The 23761-nt window shown below is 40.9% G+C and overlaps 1 protein-coding gene, 1 non-coding gene and 1 pseudogene across 8 annotated transcripts in view; all 3 read left to right on the top strand.

Annotated features, from left to right (window-relative positions):
- The window catches only part of LOC102733467 (uncharacterized), a 13243-nt pseudogene extending 9567 nt beyond the window's left edge, over positions 1 to 3676 (top strand). Inside the window, exon 4 of the transcript XR_014140679.1 lies at positions 903 to 3676. The product of XR_014140679.1 is annotated as an uncharacterized LOC102733467 (transcript). The remainder of the gene's footprint in view (positions 1 to 902) is intronic.
- Positions 1 to 23761, top strand: part of LOC102729136 (uncharacterized) — a 161858-nt gene that overhangs the window by 25478 nt on the left and 112619 nt on the right. The window lies entirely within an intron of this gene.
- ZNF624 (zinc finger protein 624) overlaps positions 11877 to 23761 on the top strand; it is a 45071-nt gene continuing 33186 nt past the window's right edge. Inside the window, exons 1-3 of one of the 6 annotated variants that reach the window (XM_081805662.1) lie at positions 11877 to 11961; positions 18064 to 18234; positions 22837 to 22925. In XM_081805662.1, coding sequence (XP_081661788.1) covers positions 22839 to 22925 — 87 coding nt within the window. In that variant the 5' untranslated portion in view covers positions 11877 to 11961; positions 18064 to 18234; positions 22837 to 22838. Of the gene's footprint in view, positions 11962 to 18063; positions 18274 to 22836; positions 22926 to 23761 lie in introns of those variants that run through there. The other 5 variants (XM_081805663.1, XM_006735976.3, XM_081805666.1 and 2 more) reach the window with 5 other exon arrangements.

Genomic DNA, 23761 nt, shown 5'->3' with positions numbered 1-23761 from the left:
AGCCCCGCAGCTGGCTCCCTGCTCGGCGGGCGGCCTGCTTCTCCCTCTCCCGCTCCCCCTGCTTGTGTTCCCTCTCTCACTGTGTCTCTCTCTGTCAAATAAATAAATAAAATCTTTTAAAAAAAAATAAAATAAATAAATAAATAAATTCATGAATCATTCACTATTTATATATATATATTTTTTAAGATTTTATTTATTTATTTGACAGACAGAGACAGCGAGAGAGGGAACACAAGCAGAGGGAGCGGGAAAGGGAGAAGCAGGCTTCCCGCGAAGCAGGGAGCCCAATGCGGGGCTCGATTCCAGGACCCTGGGATCATGACCTGAGCCGAAGGCAGATGCTTAACCGACTGAGCCACCCAGGCGCCACTCACTATTTATATTTAATAGAGTCTTTCATTTTCTTTTTCTCTTTTCATAGACCCTCCTTCTGTTATTCCTCCCTCCCCACCTCAGGTGACCCATGTTAACAAACATATGTATCTTCACATATTTTTCTCTGTAGTCAAATGCACACATATATATGTACATAAATATTCACATTTGGGGACATTGGTCATTGTTTTTACAGAAATGAGATTATATTTTATATACCTTCATATATTGCTTTTATCTTATTTTTTTAAACCTTAAAATATCTAGTATAATACTTTTGTCTTTTAAAAATACTTTGTGGCTATATAATATTCTATGTGTAGATGGAAATGGGAAGAAAAGCTAATAAAATAAAAATTCATTGTGATGTTTGCATGCTTTAAACAAATGATTGGAAATCATTTTAGTAATAATTGTGTAGTAGAAAGCTGTTCCTTTTCACTTTCACTATCATGTTTACACTAGAGCAGTTAACTTTCCCCTTTGCATTGGAAATAATCTTCTGCTTTTTCCATCTTTTTCAGACTAGAAGATCAAACCTGAAACTAAGCAACCTGCTCCTGCAACAGATATTTCTGAGGAAGAAACTTGTCAGGGGACCATAATAGGAAGATTCATTAAAAATGACCCACAGGACCCTAGTTTAAGAGAATCCCAGAAAAGAGATAACAGGTTATTGAGACATAATAATTGGGAAAATTTGAATGGAAGAATAATTACCCATGAAAAAACTCTCACTGGAGAAAATTACTTCTTGTTGAAGTCTATTCTTTTTAAAGAACAGAGAATTCTCATAGAAGACAGTCATCACCAAAGTGATCTATATGGACAAAGTTGTCAAGAAAACTCTGAGCTAATTCTTCAATCAGGAACCAACTTGGGCAAGACAATTTTCAAAACTACTAAAGGCAACCGAGATGTGAGGCAGGCCTCCCAACTTAAAATAGATAAGATAGTTAATGGTAAAGAGAAACCTTATAAATGTAATACATGTGGAAAAGCTTTTAGTTTTAGGTCATCACTTACACAACACCAGATAATTCATACTAAAGAGAAACCATATGGATCTGACTGTGATAAATGTGGGAAAGTTTTCAGTCAACCTGCATACCTTAATCAACATAAGAAAATTCACAGCAGAGAAAACCCTATAAATGTAATGAATGTGGGAAAGCCTTCATTGTTTCTTCAACTTTAATTGCACATCAGCAAATTCATGCTGAAGATAAGCCTTATGAGTACACTGTCTGTGGAAAAGCCTTCAGGTAATGTGCACACCATACCCAACTTCTGAGAATTCATACTGGAAGAAACCTTATGTATGTCATGAACGGGGTAAAGCCTTCAGTCAGACATCAAAACTTGCCAAACATCAAGGAAGTCACACTGGAAAGAAGTCCTACAAATGTAGCAATTATGGGAAAGCTTTTAGTAATAATTCATACCTTACTGTACATGAGGACCCATTCTGAAGAAAGACCATATAAATGCAATGAATGTGAGAAGGGATTCAGGAGTATCCCAGATTTTGCAATACATCAGAGAATTCATACTGGAGAGAAACCCTATAGATGTAATGATGTGGGAAAGCCTTCAGAAGTAACTCAATCCTTACTCTGCATGTTAAAGTGTGTACTGGAGAGAAACCCTATGAATGTAATAAATGTGTAAAATCATTATTCGTACACAAAACCTCATAGCACATCAGAGAATTCATACAAGGGAGAAGCCACATACATGTAACAAATGTGGGAGAGCCTTTAGAAATAAATCAAGCCTTACTGTACATCAAAGAATTAATACTAGAGAAAAACCATATACATGCAGTGAATGTGGAAAGGCCTTCTTGCATTCCTCATCTCTTATTATTCATCAACAAATTCATACAGAGGAGAAACCTTATGGGAGTAATGAATGCAAGGAATCATTCAGGCTAAAATCACACCTAATTGTTCACCACAGAATCCGTACTGAGGAGAAACCATACCAAAATACTGAATGTGAGAAAGTATTCACTCAAATGGTAAGTCTCACAGAACATGAGAAATTCACATTGGATTGAAGCCATGTAAATGTACCCATTGGGGGAAGTCTTTCAGGAGTAATTGTAGATCAGAAGACCCATAATGAAGAAAAAACATAAATGTAATGAATGTAGGAAGTTTTTTGCTAACATGTCACAACTCAGACTGCATAAATTATCTCCTACTGGTGAGAAACCTTACAAATGTAATAAATGTGAAAAAGTCTTCACACAGTAATGCAGGCCTCCAATGCCCATCAACAAATACATACGGGGGAGAAACCACTTATAAGTAATGACTATGGGACGTGCATTCAGCCAGCTGATATATGTTATAGAACATCAGAGAATTAAAACTGGGGAGAAACCCCATAAATGTGATGAATGTGGAAAGGCCTTCAGAAGAGGTTCTTACCTTGCTGTGCATCTGAGAACACATACTGGAGAGAAGGAATGACAGGAAAGCTTTATCAGTGTATTACAGCTTACCCTTCGTTGGAGAGTTCATACCCATGAGAAGCATGGAAGGAATGTAGGAACATCTTCAGGACTAATTCTGACTTTACTGTACATTACAGAGTACATACTAGAGAAAAACCTTATAAATGAATGTGTAAAAGCTTTCAGATGTACCCCAAGCCTTACTGTACATCAGAGAACGCAGCAAAGAATGTGAATGTAAAGAATACAAGATGTCATAGAATGTCAGTTCCCAGAGAATACGTGCTGAAATAAATTTTATACATTTAATGAGTATGGGAGGGAAAATCTTCAGCAATTATTTACAACTCATTCATCAAAAAAATTCTGGACAGTGAAAACTTACAACTATATCAAACATGGGAAATTATTTAATTATCAAGTTTTGTGGCTTATCAGAAAATTTAGAGTTAATAGATGAACATTCCCTATTACCCAACCATCCTAGTAATCACTTCATAATTTTTGCTTATTTCAAGTCTTTTTTAAAATTAAAATAGCCTTGTGTTCTATTGTAGAAATAACATTTTTATTGTAATAAGTGTAAAAATAGAGAAAATTTTAAGTAAACAACCTAAATCTTGCCACCCAGAAATAAGTAGTATGACATGTTTATTCTGGGCTTTATTTTTATATACATATCTCGTAGTTTTAATCTTATTACACAGATGGGGGACACCTGGCTCGCTCATTCAGAAGAGCATGTGATTCTTGATCTCAGGGTCATGAGTTTGAGCCCCACATTGGCTGTAATGGTTACTAAAAAAGAATAAATGAACTTAAAAAAAAATCTCATTACACAGACGTTTTCACTTAACATTTCATCATAAATATATTTCCCCTTTTTTGTGTGAAGTGTAACCAGGGTGTTAAACATAAATCGTGAGAAGAAGGAACGAGCAGCTTTATTTTTATGTGTCACATTCACTTTAAATTTCATAGAGGACTGGCTCTTCCTTTGGCTGAAAATTCAGGCAAAGTTGGCATCACATGAATATGAACAAAATGAGGGTCACATGTGAGAGGAATGGCAATGGAGTCATCTTGAATCCTGTCCACAATTTGGGAAAAAGAAGCCTCATAACATTTGGGGAAAAAGAAATCTTGTGATTGTATTTGTAAAAATGTAGTCACGACTTAGAAATTAAAATGCCTGGTTCCATATAATAATCTAAGAACCAATGTGAACTTGATTTTTTAAAGATTTATTTTAGAGAGCATGCACGGGGGAGGGGTAAAGGGAGAGAGAGTCCTAAGCAGGCTGCGGCTCAATCTCATGACCCTGAGCTCAAGATCCTGAGATCGCGACCTGACCAAAACCAAGAGTCAGACACTTAACCAGCTACGACACCCAGGCGCCCCTCCACTGTGAACTTGATTTTAAAGTTAAACTCCCCTTCTTCTGCTCTGTGTTTCATACAAGGTTGCATACCGGTATGTGCAGGAGGAGGGCATGATTGACTCCTTCCTCTTATCTTAATAAAAACTGCTAGAACTCCTCCAGGGTTGGAGCTAGGAGAGGGAAGTGGGGTAAGAAAAGCCCTTGGCTGGTACTGTTGTAGGCTGGTCTTGCGCTTTTTGGACTTTGCAGAGGTATAAAGGTGACTCAACACTTCCATGGGTTCTTAAGCAATCTTCCATCTTTCTGGAATTCTAGTCTGTGCTAATGCATCTGAGCACTAATTGCTTATACCTTCGTCAGTTCTTAGGAAGCTGGTAGTAACTTCAGCTGCTTCTGCTAAAAGCCCATCTACTCTACCTCTCATCTCAGAGATAGGATTCCAGATGACCCTATTGTCATCTCTCACGTGGCCCTCATTTGGTCCATGTTCATGGTATGCACACTTTGTCTTAAGGAACTCTGCAAGTGCAAGGCACTCACACAACCACTTCTCTCATACATATCAGCAGTTAGATACCTCATTTCTTACCCTTCAGATTTCTTCAGTGGTCAGACCAGCTGCAGAGAATGCATATCAAATACTGCCAAGAGATCTTCAAAAGCCTTTCATATTCTCTAGATTATGCCCTTAACGGAGAGAAAAAATTTAGAAGCCATCTAATTTATTCTCAGCCAGCTACTTTTAAAATATATATCTCATTGGGCATTTTTTTGAGGTCTGTCATCTTGGGGTTTTCACCAATATTTTCATTTTAACATTCTGCTCTAGTTACTCTTCAGAAGATTTTGTGGTGTTTGTTTTTTTTTTTCCAGAATCTATTATCTTCAGAAATCTTTTGAATAAGTAAGGGGTGCCTGGGTGGCTCAGTCGGTTAAGTGTCTGCCTTTAGCTCAGGTCATCATCCTGGAGTCCTGGGAGCAAATCCCACATCTGGCTCCCTGCTCTTCAGAGAGCCTGCTTCTTCCCTTGCCCTTCACCCCTCTCGTGTTCTCCCACTCTCTCAAATAAATAAAATCTTTTATTTTTTTAATTTTTTTTTTAAAGATTTTATTTATTTTTGACAGAGAGTGTACAAGCAGGGGAAGCAGCAGGCAGAGGGAGAGGGAGAAACACCCGATGTGGTGCTCGATCCCAGGACCCTGGGATCATGACCTGAGCCAAAGGCAGACGCTTCACCGTCTGAGCCACCCAGGTGCCCCAAAATCTTTTTTAAAAAAAGAAAAGAAATCTTTTTAATAAGAAGTGTGGGGCACCTGAGTGGCTCAGTCGGTTAAGTATCTAACTTCTGGTTTTGGCTCAGGTCATGATCTCAAGGTCTTGAGAGATCCAGCCCCACCAGGGTCAGGCTCCATTTGGAGCCCGCTTAAGATTCTCTCTACCCCCCACCCCCACTTTGTGCTTTCACACATGCTCTCTCTAAAAAAAAAAAAAAAAAAAAAAAAATTATAAAAGACATATTTTATCTTTCATGCATCAAGACATTTAACACTAAATTATATAATATTGTGCCAGAAGTAAGAAATTAGAACCCCTTGTTTAGAATAACAGTGACAGAGGTGCTTGAGTGGGCCAGTCAGTTGAGCATCTGATTCTTGATTTGGGCTCAGGTCATGACCTCAGGGTCATGAGATCAATTCCCCCATCGGGCTCCACACTCTACACGGAATTTGCTTGTCTCTCTCCATCCCCCTCTGCCCGTACCCCCATTCACTCCCTCTCTAAAATGAATAAATCTTAAAAAAAAAGAAACAGTGGCATCTTAAGGTACCTGGCTGGCTCAGTTGGTAGAACACGTGACTCTGGATCTCGAGGTTGTGAGTTTGAGCTCCATATTGGATGTAGAGATTACTTAAAAATTAAAAAATCTTAAAAAAAAAAAGAATAGGGGCAGGCACCTGGGTAGCTCAGTTGGTTAAGCATCTGACTCTGGCTCACTCAGGTCATGATGTCAGGGTCCTGGGATTGGCCTGCATCAGGCTCCACACTCAGCAGAGGGTCTATTTCTCCCTCTCCCTCTGCCCTTCCCTCCACTCATGCTCTCTCTTTCTCAAATAAATAAGATCTTTGAAAAAAAAATAAATAACAGTGACATCTCAAATAGCTTTCAGGCAAAAATAAATAAGTCAAAATAATGTCCACCCTGAGGAAGATAAAGACTAGACAAAGCACTAAATTTAAAGATTTTTCTCATGCTCTTCCATCTAAAACAAAAGCTAAATACACAAAAATAAATTTATTAAATATATAGACACATTCGAAGATGAAAACTTGTATTTCTTTTTTTTTTTTAAAGATTTTATTTATTTGACAGAGATAGACACAGTGAGAAAGGGAACACAAACAGGGGGAGTGGGAGGAGAAGCAGGCTTCCCACTGAGCAGGGAGCCTGATGCAGGGCTTGATCCCAGGACCCTAGGATCATGACCCAAGCCGAAGGCAGACGCTTAATGACTGAGCCACCCAGGCGCCCCTGAAAACTTGTATTTCATTTATGAATGTTTATGATGGGTGTACTTTTTTTAAAAAAAGATTTATTTTTTAAATTTTTTATTGTTATGTTAATCACCATACATTACATCATTAGTTTTAGATGTAGTGTTCCATGATTCATTGTTTGCGTATAACACCCAGTGCTCCATTCAGTACGTGCCCTCTTTAATACCCAACACCAGGCTAACCCATCCTCCCACTCCCTCCCTTCTAGAACCCTCAGTTTGTTTTTCAGAGTCCATCGTCTCTCATGGTTCGTCTCCTCCTCCGATTCCCCCCCTTCATTCTTCCCCTCCTGCTATCTTCTTCTTCTTTTTTTTTTTTTTTACCATATATTGTATTACTTGTTTCAGAGGTACAGATCTGTGATTCAACAGTCTTGCACAATTCACAGCGCTCACCATAGCACATACCCTCCCCAATGTCTATCACCCAGCCACCCATCCCTCCCACCCCCCACCACTCCAGCAACCTTCAGTTTGTTTCCTGAGATTAAGAATTCCTCATATCAGTGAGGTCATATGATACATTTAAAATCATCCTCAGTATTGCCTCCTCTAAGCTCTTAGATCCTTATTAAGTCAATAACTGAACATCATAGTAATGCCCAGCTCAGGAGATTTTTTGTTGTTGTTGTTACATTATGCCTAAAGGCAGCTGCAGTTTGCATTAGGCCAAGAACTAATGTAACTTAAAATGATCTCATTCTAACCTTCTAGGAAAATATGGAATTCTTAGAGACTATTTTTATTATGTTCAAGAGTCCTGTTCATTTAAGTTCAACAGCAACAGTGAGGCTGAGTAAGAAAAAAATTCTGCAAATAAAAATACAAAAACAATTTTTAATTACAATGTCAGTCAAAGTACAGAAAGATCTTTTTAAAATAAATTTCTCCTACTCTCTTACTCCTGAAATCCTGGTGTTATACAAAAGAGTTGGGAATAAGGCTTTTGATATGCATAAAAGAAGTTGGACATGGTATACATACATGTACGTCCTTAACAAAAGTAAGGAAATCTCTAGAAAAGAACAGTGGCTGAGGATTGCAACGTTACTTTTTCCAATGAGTTCTTTAGAACACAAAAGCAAAGAAAAATTTCTATGATTTTTTTAATGCTGGTAACAATCATGTGGAAAGAATTTCCAGGGTTGTAAATTCTTAAATATGTAGTACTTTTTAAAGTGTTACCTTTGAAAAATACTGATATCATAGCTATCATAGAACCATGTATTTTAAGTTGTCAAATATTTCATTTTGGGGGAACATGAAGACGATGACCAAGTTGCTTTTCTATAGCTCTGATTATGTGAAATATCCTTACCTAAGAATATGCTGTGATGTGATTTCATCACATATGTGGTGAAATATTTATGAAAATGAAATCTGGTAATTCACTATTGTTTGAACACCGAATCTTGAGGTAATGCAGAAATTTGTTATTCCTATGAAACTGGGATAGAGAAAACTTTGATTTTTAAGTGTAACTGATTTGTATGGCACAAAAGAAGTATGTATTTTCTATAGAATCCAGAAAAAAATGCATCCCCATGCCCTGACACATTCCACCATGAAAAGCTAATGCCCATCTGGAAAACCAGCTCAGCATCTCTGCAGTAAGCATCCAAGGTTTTCTTGGCTATGCATTATTCTGAGCCAGCTCTGACTGCCAGGGTGCAAGAGAGGAAACCCTTCTGACCCTTCCGTGCCTGGCAAACCTCTTCACGCACTATCTTAGCATCTGCACATCTTCAAATAAAGACCATCTGTCGCCAACGCAATCAGAAGGCACTTGTTTGACTATATACTACATACTGGGGTTTTGTTTTTCTAGAGCATCTGTTTTAACCCATGCTGCTTCTCATTCTTTCACTTTTAGCTTGTCTTCCAATTTCTCTGCTTTAAATTATTGAGTGTTACCATCAAATAGTTTTTGGTTCATCTTCAGGAAGAATTTTAGCACATGTTATATGAAACAATGTATCTTCTTGTTCCAATGTACCTTTAAATTGTAGTACAAGGGTGGAAACATGATGGGAAGAATTTTTGCTGCGTTGTCACTGATTAAACTCAGATTCTTGGGACGCCTGTGTGGCTCAGTTGGTTAAGCGACTGCCTTCGGCTCTGGTCATGATCCTGGAGTCCCGGGATTGAGTCCTGCATCGAGCTCCCTGCTCAGCAGGGAGTCTGCTTCTCCCTCTGACCCTCCCCCCTTCCATGCTCTCTCTCATTCTCTCTCTCTCAAATAAATAAATAAAATCTTAAAAAAAAATAAACTCAGATTCTGGGCTTACAGTTACTTTCTTTCAGCACTTGAAAAATGTTGTTTCAGCTCCTTCTGGCCCCCACGGTTTCTGATGAGAAGTCCACTGTCATTTGAATTGTTTTTCTGTTACTGGTATGGTGTCCTTTTTCTCTTGCTGCTTCCAGGATTATTCTTCATCTTTAGTTCTCAGGAGTTTGATTATGATCTGTCTTAGACTACACATCTTTGTGTTTATCCTGGTTGGCATTTTCTTAGCGTCTTGAATCTGAAGATTTATGTCTTTGGTCAAATTTGGAGACACTTTTGAGTACTGCAACCCTCTGGATTTTTTTTTTTTTTAAAGATTTTATTTATTTGACAGAGAGAGACACAGCAAGAGAGGGAACACAAGCAGGGGGAGTGGGAGAAGGAGACGCAAGCTCCCCAAGGAACAGGGAGCCCGATGCGGGGCTCGATCCCAGGACCCTGGGATCATGACCTGAGCTGAAGGCAGACGCCTAACAACTGAGCCACCCAGGCACCCCCTGGATTTTTATTTGAATCTTGTGTTTTAGCAGGCCTCCCCTGACACCACTCTGCTGGGAGAAGGAAGTTCACCACTGTACTGTTATTGTTTGGTGGGAATTCAAGTCCAAGTGACTCAGCTTCTATTGACAGCTCTGGGGAGGGGAATTTCTTGTTCCTGCTGGGCAGGGGTAGAATTTCAGGCTCCCCACTAGAACATCACCATTAACAACACCTTGTCTAGGAGGGGAGAGGCATTCTCTTACTACTTCCATATAGTTGTCACTGACATTGTGCATGGGGACGCTCAATACTACTAGTAGGTGGGTGGGAAGGAAAGTCACAGCTGCCCAGACTGCCTGGGCAAGGACAGAAGGGCACCCCCCATCTCAGTCTTTGCTGCTGGGGATGAGGTGGGACCACAGTTTTTTTCTGTGGTGTTCGGCTAAAGCAGAGTGGTTATTTTCCTAAAGATTTTCTGTCATTCTAGGCTGCCCTTTTCTTGGTCTGTTGCTGGAAAGAGACAGGCTTTCCTTGGAGCTTTTATTTTTATTTTTATTTTTGTATCTGTGCCCATTGGAATAATGGGTCACCAGCTTCTCCAGCACCCAGATCAGGGTATATGAGGCAAAACAAAAATGTAGAAAACTTAAACCACTGTGTCTTTCCCCAGGTTGCAAGATCCCTAGCTGGCCTACCTTCTGTCCAACTTTCAGAGTTTTCTTATATGTTTTATATATATAATATCAAGGGTTTTTAGCTATAACTAGTAGGAGATACAGAGAGAAGTGTTCCTAGTCCATCTCATCCTACTATCAGTTCACCTTCATTTATGACAATATTTTGATGGGTATAAATTTATGGGCTGACAGGTTTTTTTTTTTCCTCTCAGTACTTTAAAAGTGCTCCATTGTTCTCTGCTTGCCTTTTTTTTTTTCTTGATGAAAAGTAATTATCTTTGAACCCAATAAACACATATCTTTGTTCCTCTAGCTGTTTTTAAGCTTTTCCTTTATTACTGGTTTGTAGCAGTTTGATCATGATGTGCCTTGGTGTGATTTTCTTCATGTGTTTTCTTTGAATTTCACTGAGCTTCTTGGATCTGTGGGTTTATAATTTTCATCAAATGTTGAAAGTATTTAGTCATTATTTCTCCAAATGTTTTTCTACTCCCTCACTCTCTCCCCTCCTTCTAGGATTCTAATTACACATAGTTAGGCTACTTCATGTTGTTCTATAACACACTGGTGCTCCGTTCATTCACCCTCTTTTTTCTCCCTGTGTCTCATTTTGGACAGTTTCTGTGTCTTTGAATTCATGATTCTTCCCTTTTGCGGTGTCTAATCTGCTCTTCATCTAATCTAGTGGGGTTTTTTTTCATTTCAGTTATATTTATTATCTCTAGTAGTTTGATTTCCCACTTATATTTTTTCCTCTCATAGTTCAAGAGTCACTGGGTTATTTCATACTTTCTCCAGAGGTATCCACTGGCTCTTTGAGATCCCAAGAGACCAGTTTTACAGTGTTCAGTTTCACTGAGCTTTGTATTTCCCTGCAGATCCCCATATGCAGGGGTCTCACCCTGTGTGGGCCTCATACACAGTCACAGCAGCAGACAATCCAAGGCACACAGAATAGGAATAGGTTAGGGAGGAAAGGGTTTCTTTGAAGGAAGCTGCTTAGAGCTCTTACGGAGTCTGTTTCACTATGGAAAATATGGCCTCTGGGTATTTAAACCATGAAACTGAGGCAAAGGAAAACATGCTTTATAATATATAATAAGATAATAAATATCAATATAAATAAGATATAAAAATACATATCAATATAAATTAACATAAATATTATTATTATTTGTTTGGATGAGCTGAGAAGGAAGCTCTAGTTCAAAAGCCCAGAAATTATAATGAAGGCATTATCGATTTTTCAGTCAAGAACTTGAAAGACAGGCAAAAGTGTTCACATGCACTTACCAACTCTACCGGCATCTGAGGTTTTAGCTAATTTACAGAAGCCCTGTATCTTCTGGCATTGACTTTATTTCTTTAGTCCCACTGAAATGTTCAGTGTCAAGGGGTGGTGTCATTCTTTTTTGCGTCGCTCATGCTAATGCTTGACATATAGTTGTGGCCTCTCAATACAAGTTTGTTGAATTTAACTGGATTCTTTAGGTCACCCAAATTGTCGATAAACACAGCCAATTCCCTCTTAAATGCAGACAAAAGAGGGGAAGAAGAAAAAGAAAAAAGAAAAAAAAAAGCTCCGCGCTGAGGATTCTGGGCACTGTAGTTCGGGAGCCCCAGCTGCGCAGGCGCACTGGCTAGCCTGGAGGCCGGCCCCGCCAAGCCGGCGCCATTGCTGGAAGCGTTCCCGCCCTGCTCTGCGAGTGCCCTCAGTTGTCCTCAGTTCGGCAGCCAGGTACTCGTTGCCCCCGGCGCCAGGCCGCGGTTCCCTGCCGCCCCTCTCTCGGCGCTTGGCTCCTGGCGGCGTCCGGGGCGTGGCCGGTCCCTCCAGAGCCCGGGTCCCTGAGCGGACACGCCCACCCGAGAGGGGACTGCGGCTGGGCCTCCTCCCTGGCTGTTGGCTCGGTCCCCCCCTGGCCTGGCTGGGGGGCCGTCGGTGCCGTCGGCGCCGTCGGCGGCGGGCGCGGCGCTGGGGTCGGGGAGCGCCGGGCGCGGGGCCCCGGCTAGTAGGGTTCGACTGGGGCGGGCCGCCTCTTCCCAGTCCCGCGCCTTTGATGGAGGGAGGAGGGGGACCCCCGATGCGCTCTTAGGGAAAGGGGGCGAGACTGGAGGAAGGAGAGGCTCCCTCCCGGCTTCTGAACCGGCGCGGATGGAACGGTTTCACACCTGGTGACCTGACAGGTGGATGAACTCCTGTCTTTCGGTACCCGAGGCAGTTTTTCCAGTTAATCACTTTAAATCACTTGTCTCTCCCTGACGTGGTAATGGCATCATTGCTTTGGTTGGGACATGCTGGACTCGTCCGTGGCGCTGAAGTTCTCAAGAAGAACATGGTCCCCTTCATTATTTTAAAATAACAAAGCTGGGGGCGCCTGGGTGGCTCAGTCGTTAAGCGTCTGCCTTCGGCTCAGGTCATGATCCCAGGGTCCTGGGATCGAGCCCCACATCGGGCTCCCTGCTCGGCGGGAAGCCTGCTTCTCCCTCTCCCACTCCCCCTGCTTGTGTTCCCTCTCTCGCTGTGTCTCTATCAAATAAATAAATAAAATCTTTAAAAAATAAAATAAAATAAAATAACAAAGCTGGCTTAGGATCCACAGCAAGAGAAAGTCCTCAAGTCCTTGGTACTTCCGCAGTGCTTGGGAAGACAGGGCTTGGGTGAAGTCACAATATCCAGAAAAAAATATCTAGGAAGTTATGACTTTGGAGAAGTATTGGCCTAGATAATCTTCTGTGTAATGTCGGAAGTGAAAGGAGAAACTGATCAAGTGATTTTGCCTGTGGACGTATTTCCACAGTAGCCAAACCAAAGTTAGAACCTGGGGGTGTGGACAGCCACTGTGGCATTTTATCCCTACACCAAACTCCTGTGTATGTAGAGGTCCTTCTTGTCTACTTGGAAAGTGTAGAAAAGTAGAAGGAAGTGTAAAACATCACAGGTCGGGCGCTCAGAGGTGACAGGGGAGTTTTGGCTTATTCACTTGCTGTCTTTGTCTCTATGCATTATTTTTACGTAACTGAGATCAAGCTGAATATCTTGAATTTTAAATAGTGTTGGTTATTCTGATTATAAAATTTTAAAAGATGTTTATGGCACAGTTTGGTATTAAACATATTTGGCTAGCATTATCTATATGGCATATTGCCAGGGAGGAGTTTATTAATCTTTACAAAAAGAAATGATAACTCAGGTCATTCCTTTTTTTTTTTTTTTTTAAGATTTTATTTATTTGAGAGAGAACAGGGCTAGAGAGAAAACACAAGCAGGGCTGAAAGGTACAGGGACAGAGAGAAGCAGATTCCCTGCTGAGGAGGGAGCGCGACCTAGGCTCTTTCCCAGGATCCCAGAATCATGACCTGAGCAGAAGGCAGATGCTCAAACGACTGAGTCACCCAGGTGCCCCTCATGTCATTCTTAATAAGTTTTTAAAGATGCAGAAAACCATTACTGTAGTTCTTTGGAATTGAAAATGTCTTAAGTCACTCTTTGTAGGTTCACTTTTGTATTTGGAAAAAAATGGTTTTATTTATTCTTTTAGCCCATTTTTTTTTTCTTTCAAACCTTGTAAAACTGGATTTCTTGAATTGAGGGTGAGTATATGGGTTGGGGGGGAGTTGAAGTCAATCTTCAAACTCCCTGAAATAATATGCAACATCATATGCATGTGCATTTTTCTGTGGACAAGGTCAGATTCTGAAATAGATCTGTAACTCCTACTGGCATCCACATGCAGTCTTGTTACTATTTGTTAGAATAGTTTCTTTTTCTTCTTCCTTTTTTTTTTAAGAGGTGGGGCGGTGGGATGAGAGGGAGAGAGGGAATTTTAAGCAGGCTCCACGCCCAGTGCAGAGCCCGAGGCGGGACTTGATCTCACGACCCTGAAATCATAACCTGAGCCAAAATTAAGAGTCAGACGCTTAACCAACTAAGCCACCCAGGCTCCCCAGAACAGTTTCAATTTTTGTCTTAAGTTGTGTTTGAACTTGCCACAAGTGTTGTTTCTAAACTGAAATGAAGAGTGATTCAAGAAGCACCAGGCTTGGGGCGCCTGGGTGGCTCAGTTGGTTAAGCGACTGCCTTCGGCTCAGGTCATGATCCTGGAGTCCCGGGATCGAGTCCCGCATCGGGCTCCCTGCTCGGCGGGGAGTCTGCTTCTCCCTCTGACCCTCCTCCCTCTCATGCTCTCTCTATCTCATTCTCTCTCTCAAATAAATAAATAAAATCTTTAAAAAAAAAAAAAAAAAAAAAAAAAAAGAAGCACCAGGCTTGAAGCAGAAACTCAGGCTCTAGAATGATCTTGGTAAAACGTATTTCAATTGGATTTTCCCATGTGAAAAGAAGAGTCTTTAATTTGGGGTTTAGGAGTTAGCTTTAGAACAATATTTCTAAGGTGTGAACTTGAGGTACTTGTTGACAATGTAGACTTTTGTGTTTCATGCTTAGAGATTCTGATTTAGATCTTGGAAGGAGCCAAAGAATTTCCTTTCTAAAACGCATGCCTAGGGGGTGCCTCCGTGGCTCAGTTGGTTAAGCGGCTGACCTTTGATTTCCGCTCAAGTCATGATCTCAGGGTCATGAGATGAAGCCCCGCTTTGGACTCTGCATTGGGCGTAGAGCCTGCTTAAGATTCTCTCCCTCAGGGTGCCTGGGTGGCTCAGTCGGTTAAGCCCGACTGCCTTCAGCTCAGGTCATGATCTCAGGGTCCTGGGATCGAGCCCCACCCCACATCAGGCTCTCTGCTCAGCGGGGAGCCTGCTTCTCCCTCTCCCTCTGCTGTTGCCCCTGCTTGCACTCTCTCTCTATCAAATAAATAAATAAATAAATAAATAAAATCTTTAAAAAAAAATTCTCTCCCTCTCCCTCTCCCCCTCCGCCCTCCATCCCCACTACTCCTCACTCATATGCCCTCTTTCCCTCTCTAAAAAAATAATAAAATAAAATAAATGAAAATCATGCCTAGTGAGCTTTTTGCATCTTGTTTTAAGATGTGGGAGTTTTTATTTTTCTATTATTTTAAAGATTTTATTTGTCAGAGAGAGTACAATAAGGGGGAGCGGCAGGCACAGGGAGAAGCAGGCTCCCCGCTGGGCAAGGAGCCCAATGCAGGACTTGATCCCAGGACCTTGAGATCATGACCTGAGTGGAAGGCACACGCTTAACCGACTGAGCCACCCAGGCATCCCAGATGTGGGAGTTTTCTAATTATACTTAGGAGTTTTCTGGGGGAAGAGTCATTTTCATTAGATTTGCAGAGGAATCCACGACCTAAAACAAGGTAGAGAAATACTGGTGTATGGGAAAAGCACTTTTATTAGTAACTTTTGAGACTTCAGTATAAGAATCCTCTCAAATTATTCATTCTTTTATTGTTTTTAAAGATTTTATTTATTTGACAGAGCACAAGCAGAAGGAGAGAGAAGGAGAAGCAGGCTCCCTGCTGAGCAAGGAGCCCGATGTGGGACTCGATCCCAGGACTCTGGGATCATAACCCGGGCCAAAGGCAGCCACTTAACCAACTGAGCCACCCAGGCGTCCCCAGATAATTCATTCTTTATCCAAGTCTTATCTTCACACTCCACTGTGTTTTTCCTCCCTCAACTTCTTATTTCTCTTTCACCAAAATCTTTTCACTGGGCATAGCGAAGCCCCAGGGTCATGGAACAAACTGCATGTAGGGGTATTCTGATCAGATGGGGGGGCACCAAATGTGGGGTGACCTGATCAGGTAGAGTTTGGTGGCGAGGGTGGTAAAATTCACCCAAGGCAGAACAAAGGAGTTTACTAAACACACTACAAAGGAATGGCAGGCGGGACAGCAAGGGAGAGACTGTCCGCAAGGAGGCAGTGGTGGGGGGCTGGAGTTAAGGGGGAAGGTGAGGAGGTATGGGAACATATGGAATTTTCCCTTTTTGGTGCCTGTATCCAGGTGTAAGTAACCCATTGGTCAGCCAGGGCTTATGGATGTTTTGAGGTGGGTCGCCTAATGGGTGTGTTTGTATTCAGCCTGGTGGTCACTGTGGGCCCTTCTACCTCACTCAAGATTCCATTGTTCAAGTTGGTTGCCCAAAAGCAACCTCTACACTACAGTCTTAAGAGAATCACATTTTCTTTTTCTTTTTTTAAAAAGATTTTATTTATTTGAGAGAGAGAGCATGAGCGGGGAGGGCGGGGAGCAGAGGAAGAAGGGGAGGGAGAGAGAATCTGAAGTAGACTCCGCCCTGAGTGCAGAGCCCTACTCCGGGGCTCGATCTCATGACCCTGAGATCATGACCTGAGCTGAAACCAACAGTTAGATGCTTAACCTACTGAGCCACCCAGGTGCCCTGACAAGCACATGTTTTCTTGATTTAACTAAACCCTACTCTCCCAGGCTTACCTGAGAACTTTACATTTTTCTTTCATGACCATTCATTCTACTAATTAGGAAATTAATTTTTCAGCTTTAACCAAGTCTATGTGGTTTGAACAAGAAAGCCTATTTCTTTCTCATATAAAAGTCTGAGTTGTTAGGTGGCAGGCAGTGATAAGGGTAGGCAGCTCTCATCCATTAGGTCATCTGGAAACTCAGGTTCCAGTCATCTTTTTGCTTCACCACCACCTGGGGGCGTTATCTTTCCTATGGTAGCAGCTGACTCACTCTCATCCTGTTGCATTCCAGGCCTTTGGGAGGGGAAACAAAGAACTGGAGGCCAAGCAGCTCCCTTTTAAAGATGTGACATCAGCTCTATTATTCAAATCCCATTTGCTGTAATTTAGTCACATGGGCACACCTGCCTACATGGTGGCTGGGAAATGTCTCTAGCTGGATGACCTTATGTCCAGCTGAGATTTCAAGCCTTTGTCAATACAGAAGGGGAGACTGGATGTTGGAAGGCAATTAGCAGTCTCTGCTACATTGGCCTACATAAGTTTCCTGCTGCTTGAGTCAGTCTTAGAAAATTTTTAAACAAAAATTGTTCTTCGGGAAACTATTTTTATTGGCATACAGTGTTAAGATGATTTATATGTTATAGCCCCCTTTTTTTTTTTTTTAAGATTTTATTTATTTATTTGACAGAGAGAGAGACAGCGAGAGAGGGAACACAAGCAGGGGGAGTGGGAGAGGGAGAAGCAGGCTTACCGCAGAGCTGGGAGCCCAGTGCGGGGCTTGATCCCAGGACCCTGGGATGATGACCTGAGCCGAAGGCAGCCGCTTAACCCACTGAGCCACCCAGGTGGCCTTTCCTTTTTTAATTAATTATTTTTATTAACATATAATGTATTATTTGTTTCAGGGGTACAGGTCTGTGATTTTATCAGTCTTACACAATTCACCGCACTCACCATAGCACATACCCTCTCCAGTGTCCATCACCCAACCACCCTGTTATAGCCCCTTTCTTGTTTCTATTTTTAGTTTATTGGTATATTTTCTTCTTCGGCCAGTGGCATATATATTTCATTATTTAGAGAATCAGCTCCTGCCTATGTCAACTGCTTTGTTATTTACTAGTTTCTTTATTATTTCTCTTTATGGTTTACTTGTTAATTATTTTTCTTATTTAGTTGAATGTTTAATATTTTTATTCTTTTAAAAAATGTTAGTTGCATGCATTTAGGGATATAAATTTTATCTTTTTTTAAAAGTTTTGGCGACCCATGAGTTTTTATTTTCTAATTCACTGGCAATTAAAGTTCTCTCTTTGACTTAATAGGTACTCAGGAGGGTCTATTTTAATTCCCTGGTGACTGGGTTTTCCCCCCTCACTCCAGACTTAACATTTGTAAATCTGCATCATGGTTAGAGTGTCATGTATTCAGTTTCTTTTTTTTTTTAAGATTTTATTTATTTTATTTTAGAGAGAGAGCACATGAGAGTCGGGGAGAAGGACAGAAGGAGAGGAAGAGAGAGAACCTCAAGCAGACTCCCCACTGAGCACAAAGCCCCACATGGGGCTCAGTCCCATCACCCTGAGATCATGACCTGAGCCAAAATCAAGAGTTGGACACTTAACCAACTGAGCCACCCAGGTGCCCTCCCCACCCCCTGGCATGATGATTTATTTTAGGGTGTGTATGTGTGTTATAGTAAGAGCTTTCTTTCTTTTTTTCATCCACAGAGATACTACTTCATTTTTTAATTAAAATATAATTGACATATAATATTATATTAGTTTCAGGCATACATCATAATGATTCTATATATATTGCAAAGTGATCATCACAAATCTAGTTAATATCCAGCACCACACATAGTTACAGATTTTTTTCTTGTGATGAGAACTTCTAGGATTTATGCTTATCAACTTAAAAATATAATACAGTATTATTAACTATAGTCACCATTCTGTACATTACATCTCCAGGACTTATTTATTTTATAACTGAAAGTTTATAGCTTTTGACCACCTTTGCCCATCTCATGCACTGCTCACCCCATCTCTGGCAATCTGTTCTCTGTATCTATGAGTTCAAGTTTGGGGCTGGGGGGGGTTGTTTGGTTTATTTTTTTAGATTCCACATAACAGTGAGATGATACTTGTCTATATCTGTCTGACTTGTTTCACCTAGCAAAATGCCCTCTTGTTCCATCCATGATTTCACAAATGGCAGGATTTCCTTCTTTTTTATGTCTGAATAATATTTCTGTGTGTGTGTCACATTATCTATTCATCTGTCAACAAACACTTCCATTTCTTGGCTATTGTAATTAATGTTACAGTGAACATATGGGTTGGATATCTTTCTGAGTTAGTGTTTTTGTTTCCATCAGATAAATGCCCAGAAGTGGAATTGCTGGAAAATGTAGTACTATTTTTAATTTTTTGAGGAAACTTTGAGGATATTTTAGTATGATTTGTTCTAGTTTTGTGAAAAATGTTGTTGGTACTTTATAGGGATTTTATTATATCTGTAAATTGCTTTGGGTAGTATGGACATTTTAACAATATGGTTCTTCCAATCCATGAGCACAGAATATCTTTCCATTTAATGTCTTCTGGTTTGAATGTACAGGTCTTTCACCTCCTTGGTTAAATTTATCCCTAGGTATTTTATTCTTTCTGATGCAATTGTAAATGGGATTATTTTCTTTTCTTTTTTTTTTTTAAAGATTTTATTTATTTACTCATGAGAGACAGAGAGAGAGAGAGAGAGAGGCAGAGGGAGAAGCAGGCTCCCAAGGAGCAGGGAGCCCGATGTGGGACTCGATCCCAGAACCCTGGGATCATGACCTGAGCTGAAGGCAGACGCTTAACCATCTGAGCCACCCAGGCGCCCTCTTTTTTTTTTTTTAAATGAGGTTTTCTTTTTTTTTTTTTTAAGATTTTATTTATTTATTTGAGAGAGAGCACATGAGAGGGGGGAGGGTCAGAGGGAGAAGCAGACTCCCTGCCGAGCAGGGAGCCCGATGCGGGACTCGATCCCGGGACTCCAGGATCATGACCTGAACCGAAGGCAGTCGCTTAACCAACTGAGCCACCCAGGCGCCCTGATGGGATTATTTTCTTAATTTCTCTTTCTTACAGTTCATTATTAGTATATAGAAACACAACTGATTTTTATAAGTTGATTTTGTATCCTGCAACTTTACTGAATTTGTTTATCCTAACAGTTTTTTGGCAGAGTCTTTAGGGGTTTCTACATGTAATAGTATGTCATCTGCGGGGCACCTGGGTGGCTCAGTCATTGAGCGTCTGCCTTCGGCTCAGGTCATGATTCCAGGTCCTGGGATCGGGCCCCGCATCAGGCTCCCTGCTCGGCAGGAAGCCTGCTTCTCCCTCTCCCACTCCCCCTGCTTGTGTTCCCTCTCTTGCTGTATCTCTCTCTGTCAAATAAATAAATAAAATCTTAAAAAAAAAAAAAAATAGTATGTCATCTGCAAATAGTAACAGTTGTTTTCCAATTTGGATGCCTTTTATTTCTTTTTCTTGCCTAATTGCTCTGGCTAGGACTTCCAGTATTATGCTGACTATAAATGATGAGAAAGGGCATCCTTGTCTTGTTCTGTTCCTGATTTTAGAAAAAAAGTTTTTATCATTTCACATTGAGTATGTTAACTGGTCTTGTCATATATGGCCTTTGTTGAGAGTTTTTTTTTTTTAAAGATTTTATTTATTTGAGAGAGAGAGAATGAGAGACAGAGAGCATGAGGGGGGCAGGGTCAGAAGGAGAAGCAGACTCCCTGCCGAGCAGGGAGCCTGATGCGGGACTCGATCCCGGGACTCCAGGATCATGACCTGAGCCGAAGGCAGTCGCCTAACCAACTGAGCCACCCAGGCGCCCTGTTGAGAGTTTTTATCGTAAATGGATGATGATTTTGCCAGGTGCTTTTTCTGAGTCTATTGAGATGATCATATGATTTTTATTCTTCATTTTGTTAATGGATGTATCACATTGATTGACTTGCAGATGTTGAATCATTCTTGCATCCCTGGAATAAATTTCACTTGATCATTGTGTATGATCCTTTTGATGTATTGTTGAATTCAGTATACTAATATTTTATTGAGGAATTTTGCATCTATGTTCAAGAGGGTTATTGACTTCTAATTTTCTTTTCTTATGGTGTCTTTGCCTGGTTTTGATACCGCAATAATGCTGGCCTCGTAAAATGAGTTTGGAAGTGTTCCTTCCTCTATGTTTTTTGGAAGAGTTTGAGAAGGTTTTGTATTGATTCTTCTTAAATGTTTGATGGAATTCACCAATGAAACTACCTAGTCCTGGACTTTGTTTTTTGAGAGACTTTTTATTATTGAGTCAATCTCTTTACTAGTAATCAGTGTGTCAGATTTTTCTCTTTCTTCATGATTCAGTCTTGGTAGGTTGTATGTATTAGGAATTTACTCATTTCTTCTAGGTTGTCCATTTGTTGGCATGATCTTTTTAGACCCATATTGTCTTATACTTTAATGTGTGCATATGAATCAGCTAGGGATCTTATTAAAAAGCTGATTCTGGGGACGCCTGGGTGGCTCAGTCGGTTAAGCGTCTGCCTTCGGCTCAGGTCATGATCCCAGGGTCCTGGGATCGAGTCCCGCATCGGGCTCCCTGCTCCGCGGGGAGCCTGCTTCTCCCTCTGCCTCTGCCTCTCTCTCTCTCTATCTCTCATGAATAAATAAATAAAATCTTTAAAAAAAAAAAGCTGATTCTGGGGGTGCCTGGGTGGCTCAGATGGTTAAGTGTCTGCCTTCAGCTCAGGTCATGATCTCAGGGTCCTGAGATTGAGCCCCTCATCGGGCTCCCTGCTTGGCAGGAGCCTGCTTCTCCCTCTCCCTCTACTGTTCCCCCTGCTTGTGCTCTCTCGCTCTGTCTGTCAAATAAATAAATAAAATCTTTTAAAAAATAAATAAATAGGGGCGCCTGGGTGGCTCAGTCGTTAAGCGTCTGCCTTCGGCTCAGGTCATGATCACAGGGTCCTGGGATCGAGCCCCGTATCGGGCTCCCTGCTCCGCGGGAAGCCTGCTTCTCCCTCTCCCACTCCCCCTGCTTGTGTTCCCTCTCTCGCTGTGTCTCTCTCTGTCAAATAAATAAATAAAAAATCTTTAAAATAAAATAAAAAATAAATAGATAGATAAATAAATAAAATAAAAATAAAAAGCTGATTCTGATTCAGTAGGTTCTGGAGTTGGGCCTCAAATTTTGCATTTTTCACAAGCTCTCCAGTAATGTTTATGCTGTTGTTCTTCAGACTACACTTTTGAATACAAAGCTCTTGGTTGTGAATTCTTAATGGAGACAAATTGTCTACGTAAGGCAGGGACAGATTCAGCATAATCCTGCGTAGATTCTTTTGGGCCCCAAAAGCCCTACTGCATGGTGAGAGCATCAAACTTCCTAGGAAACTGTCATTTAAAAGAATTTCACAAAATCTGGAAAGCTTAATTCTTACTGCGCCATTGCTCTTTTATGTCTTGCAGCATCATTCTGCAGCTATGCACTTATTAAGAGAATATTTACAAACATCAGGCTCTTTTTTTTTTTTTTCCCCTGCTTCCTTTTTATTTGGGTTTGCCTGATACGGAATGAGTAGATAAAGATCTATTTGAATATGAGATTGAGAGAGGCATGTCGGGACTTCTTTTAAGTTTGGAAGTTGTGGTGTTCTCTTTACATGAAGCTGAAATCTCTGAAAATGTTAGCAAATTGATCGTCACGTGAAAGGCAGGAGGAAGAGATTCTTAATGTTTCATTTTTAGATGAGTGGGTGCTTGTGGCAAAGAACGATTGAATTATTTCCTTTCACATCATATAGCAAGTTGATTTAATGGAAAGGTTGTGGGCATTGGAATTAGACCGATTTGGGGTCGTGCATGGCCTTGGGTAAATAGCATAATTTCTCTTAAGCTTCATTTTCCTGATCAGTGGAAGGGGAATATAATTCTCATTGGATTGATGTGAAGTTCAAATTGCACCTTGTACAATGTCTGGCCTGCTAGCCATGACTACATTTAATGGTATTAAAATGTCAAGATCTCCAGGAGCAAGGATCTTTTTTCCTCACTGATCTTGGGAGTTAATCTTGTGTTCTTTAGGGAAGTCATGCTTACTTGTAATGTCAGGATTCCAACTAGATAAGTCTGAGATTTCCAAGGCAGGATGGGTGTTCACAGCTTATTTCTTTCTCTTACTCAGATATGCCATTGCAAGACTCCACTCTTGCCAGAGAGAGGAACCCAGAGGAAGAGATTATGGCTGCTGTGGTTTTTTCAGTTGGACCTCTGGTAAGTTGGGGTTTCCTCTGGTCCTGACCTGCCTCTTGGTTTCAGAGCATGTCTATTTTTCCTGAAGCCCGTGACTTCCCTACCTTACCCACACCCCTTCTGGTAACTGAATCAAATTGTTTCATCCATAAAAATTGGGTTCATCATAGTAAAGCTTGTAATCTATAAAAAGATTCATTATACATATTGAAGCAAATATCAAGACACATGATCTTTCAAAAAATACTTTTTGCTGTTTTTGATAGATAGGCAGCCTAGGAAATTTACTTTTGATGTTAAATTTGTATTGTCCCCAGGAAATTTCAGTTATTTATGGGGTAGAAGAATGGAATTTTTTTTTTTTTAAGATTTTATTTATTTATTCATAAGAGACAGAGAGAGAGAGGCAGAGGGAGAAGCAGGCTCCCCGCTGAGCAGGGAGCCCGATGTGGGACTCGATCCCAGGACCCTGGGATCATGACCTGAGCCGAAGGCAGACGCTTAACAACTGAGCCACCCAGGCGCCCAAGAATGGAATATTTTAAATTGGAAATTTTGTTTAGGAAATTTGGGGAAAAATATATATACACACAGACAGACCTACACACCCTCTTAATTAAGAGGGACCATTCCCCTTGTGCCCACTGTCAGTGATCTCCTCTTTTCTACCCATTAAGAAGTGACCAAGCTTACCATATGATCCAGCAATTGCACTACTGGGTATTTACCCCAAAGATACAAAAGTAGGGATCCGAAAGGGTACGTGCACCCCGATGTTTATAGCAGCAATGTCCACAATAGCCAAACTGTGGAAAGAGCCAAGATATCCATCGACAGATGAATGGATAAAGAAGATG

Source organism: Leptonychotes weddellii, chromosome 15 (genome assembly GCF_054177405.1).
Source record: "Leptonychotes weddellii isolate Sample4059 chromosome 15, ASM5417740v2, whole genome shotgun sequence".
Lineage (NCBI taxonomy): Eukaryota > Metazoa > Chordata > Mammalia > Carnivora > Phocidae > Leptonychotes > Leptonychotes weddellii.
Note: the sequence above shows the minus strand (reverse complement) of the source record. Positions and strands in the feature narration are given on the sequence as shown.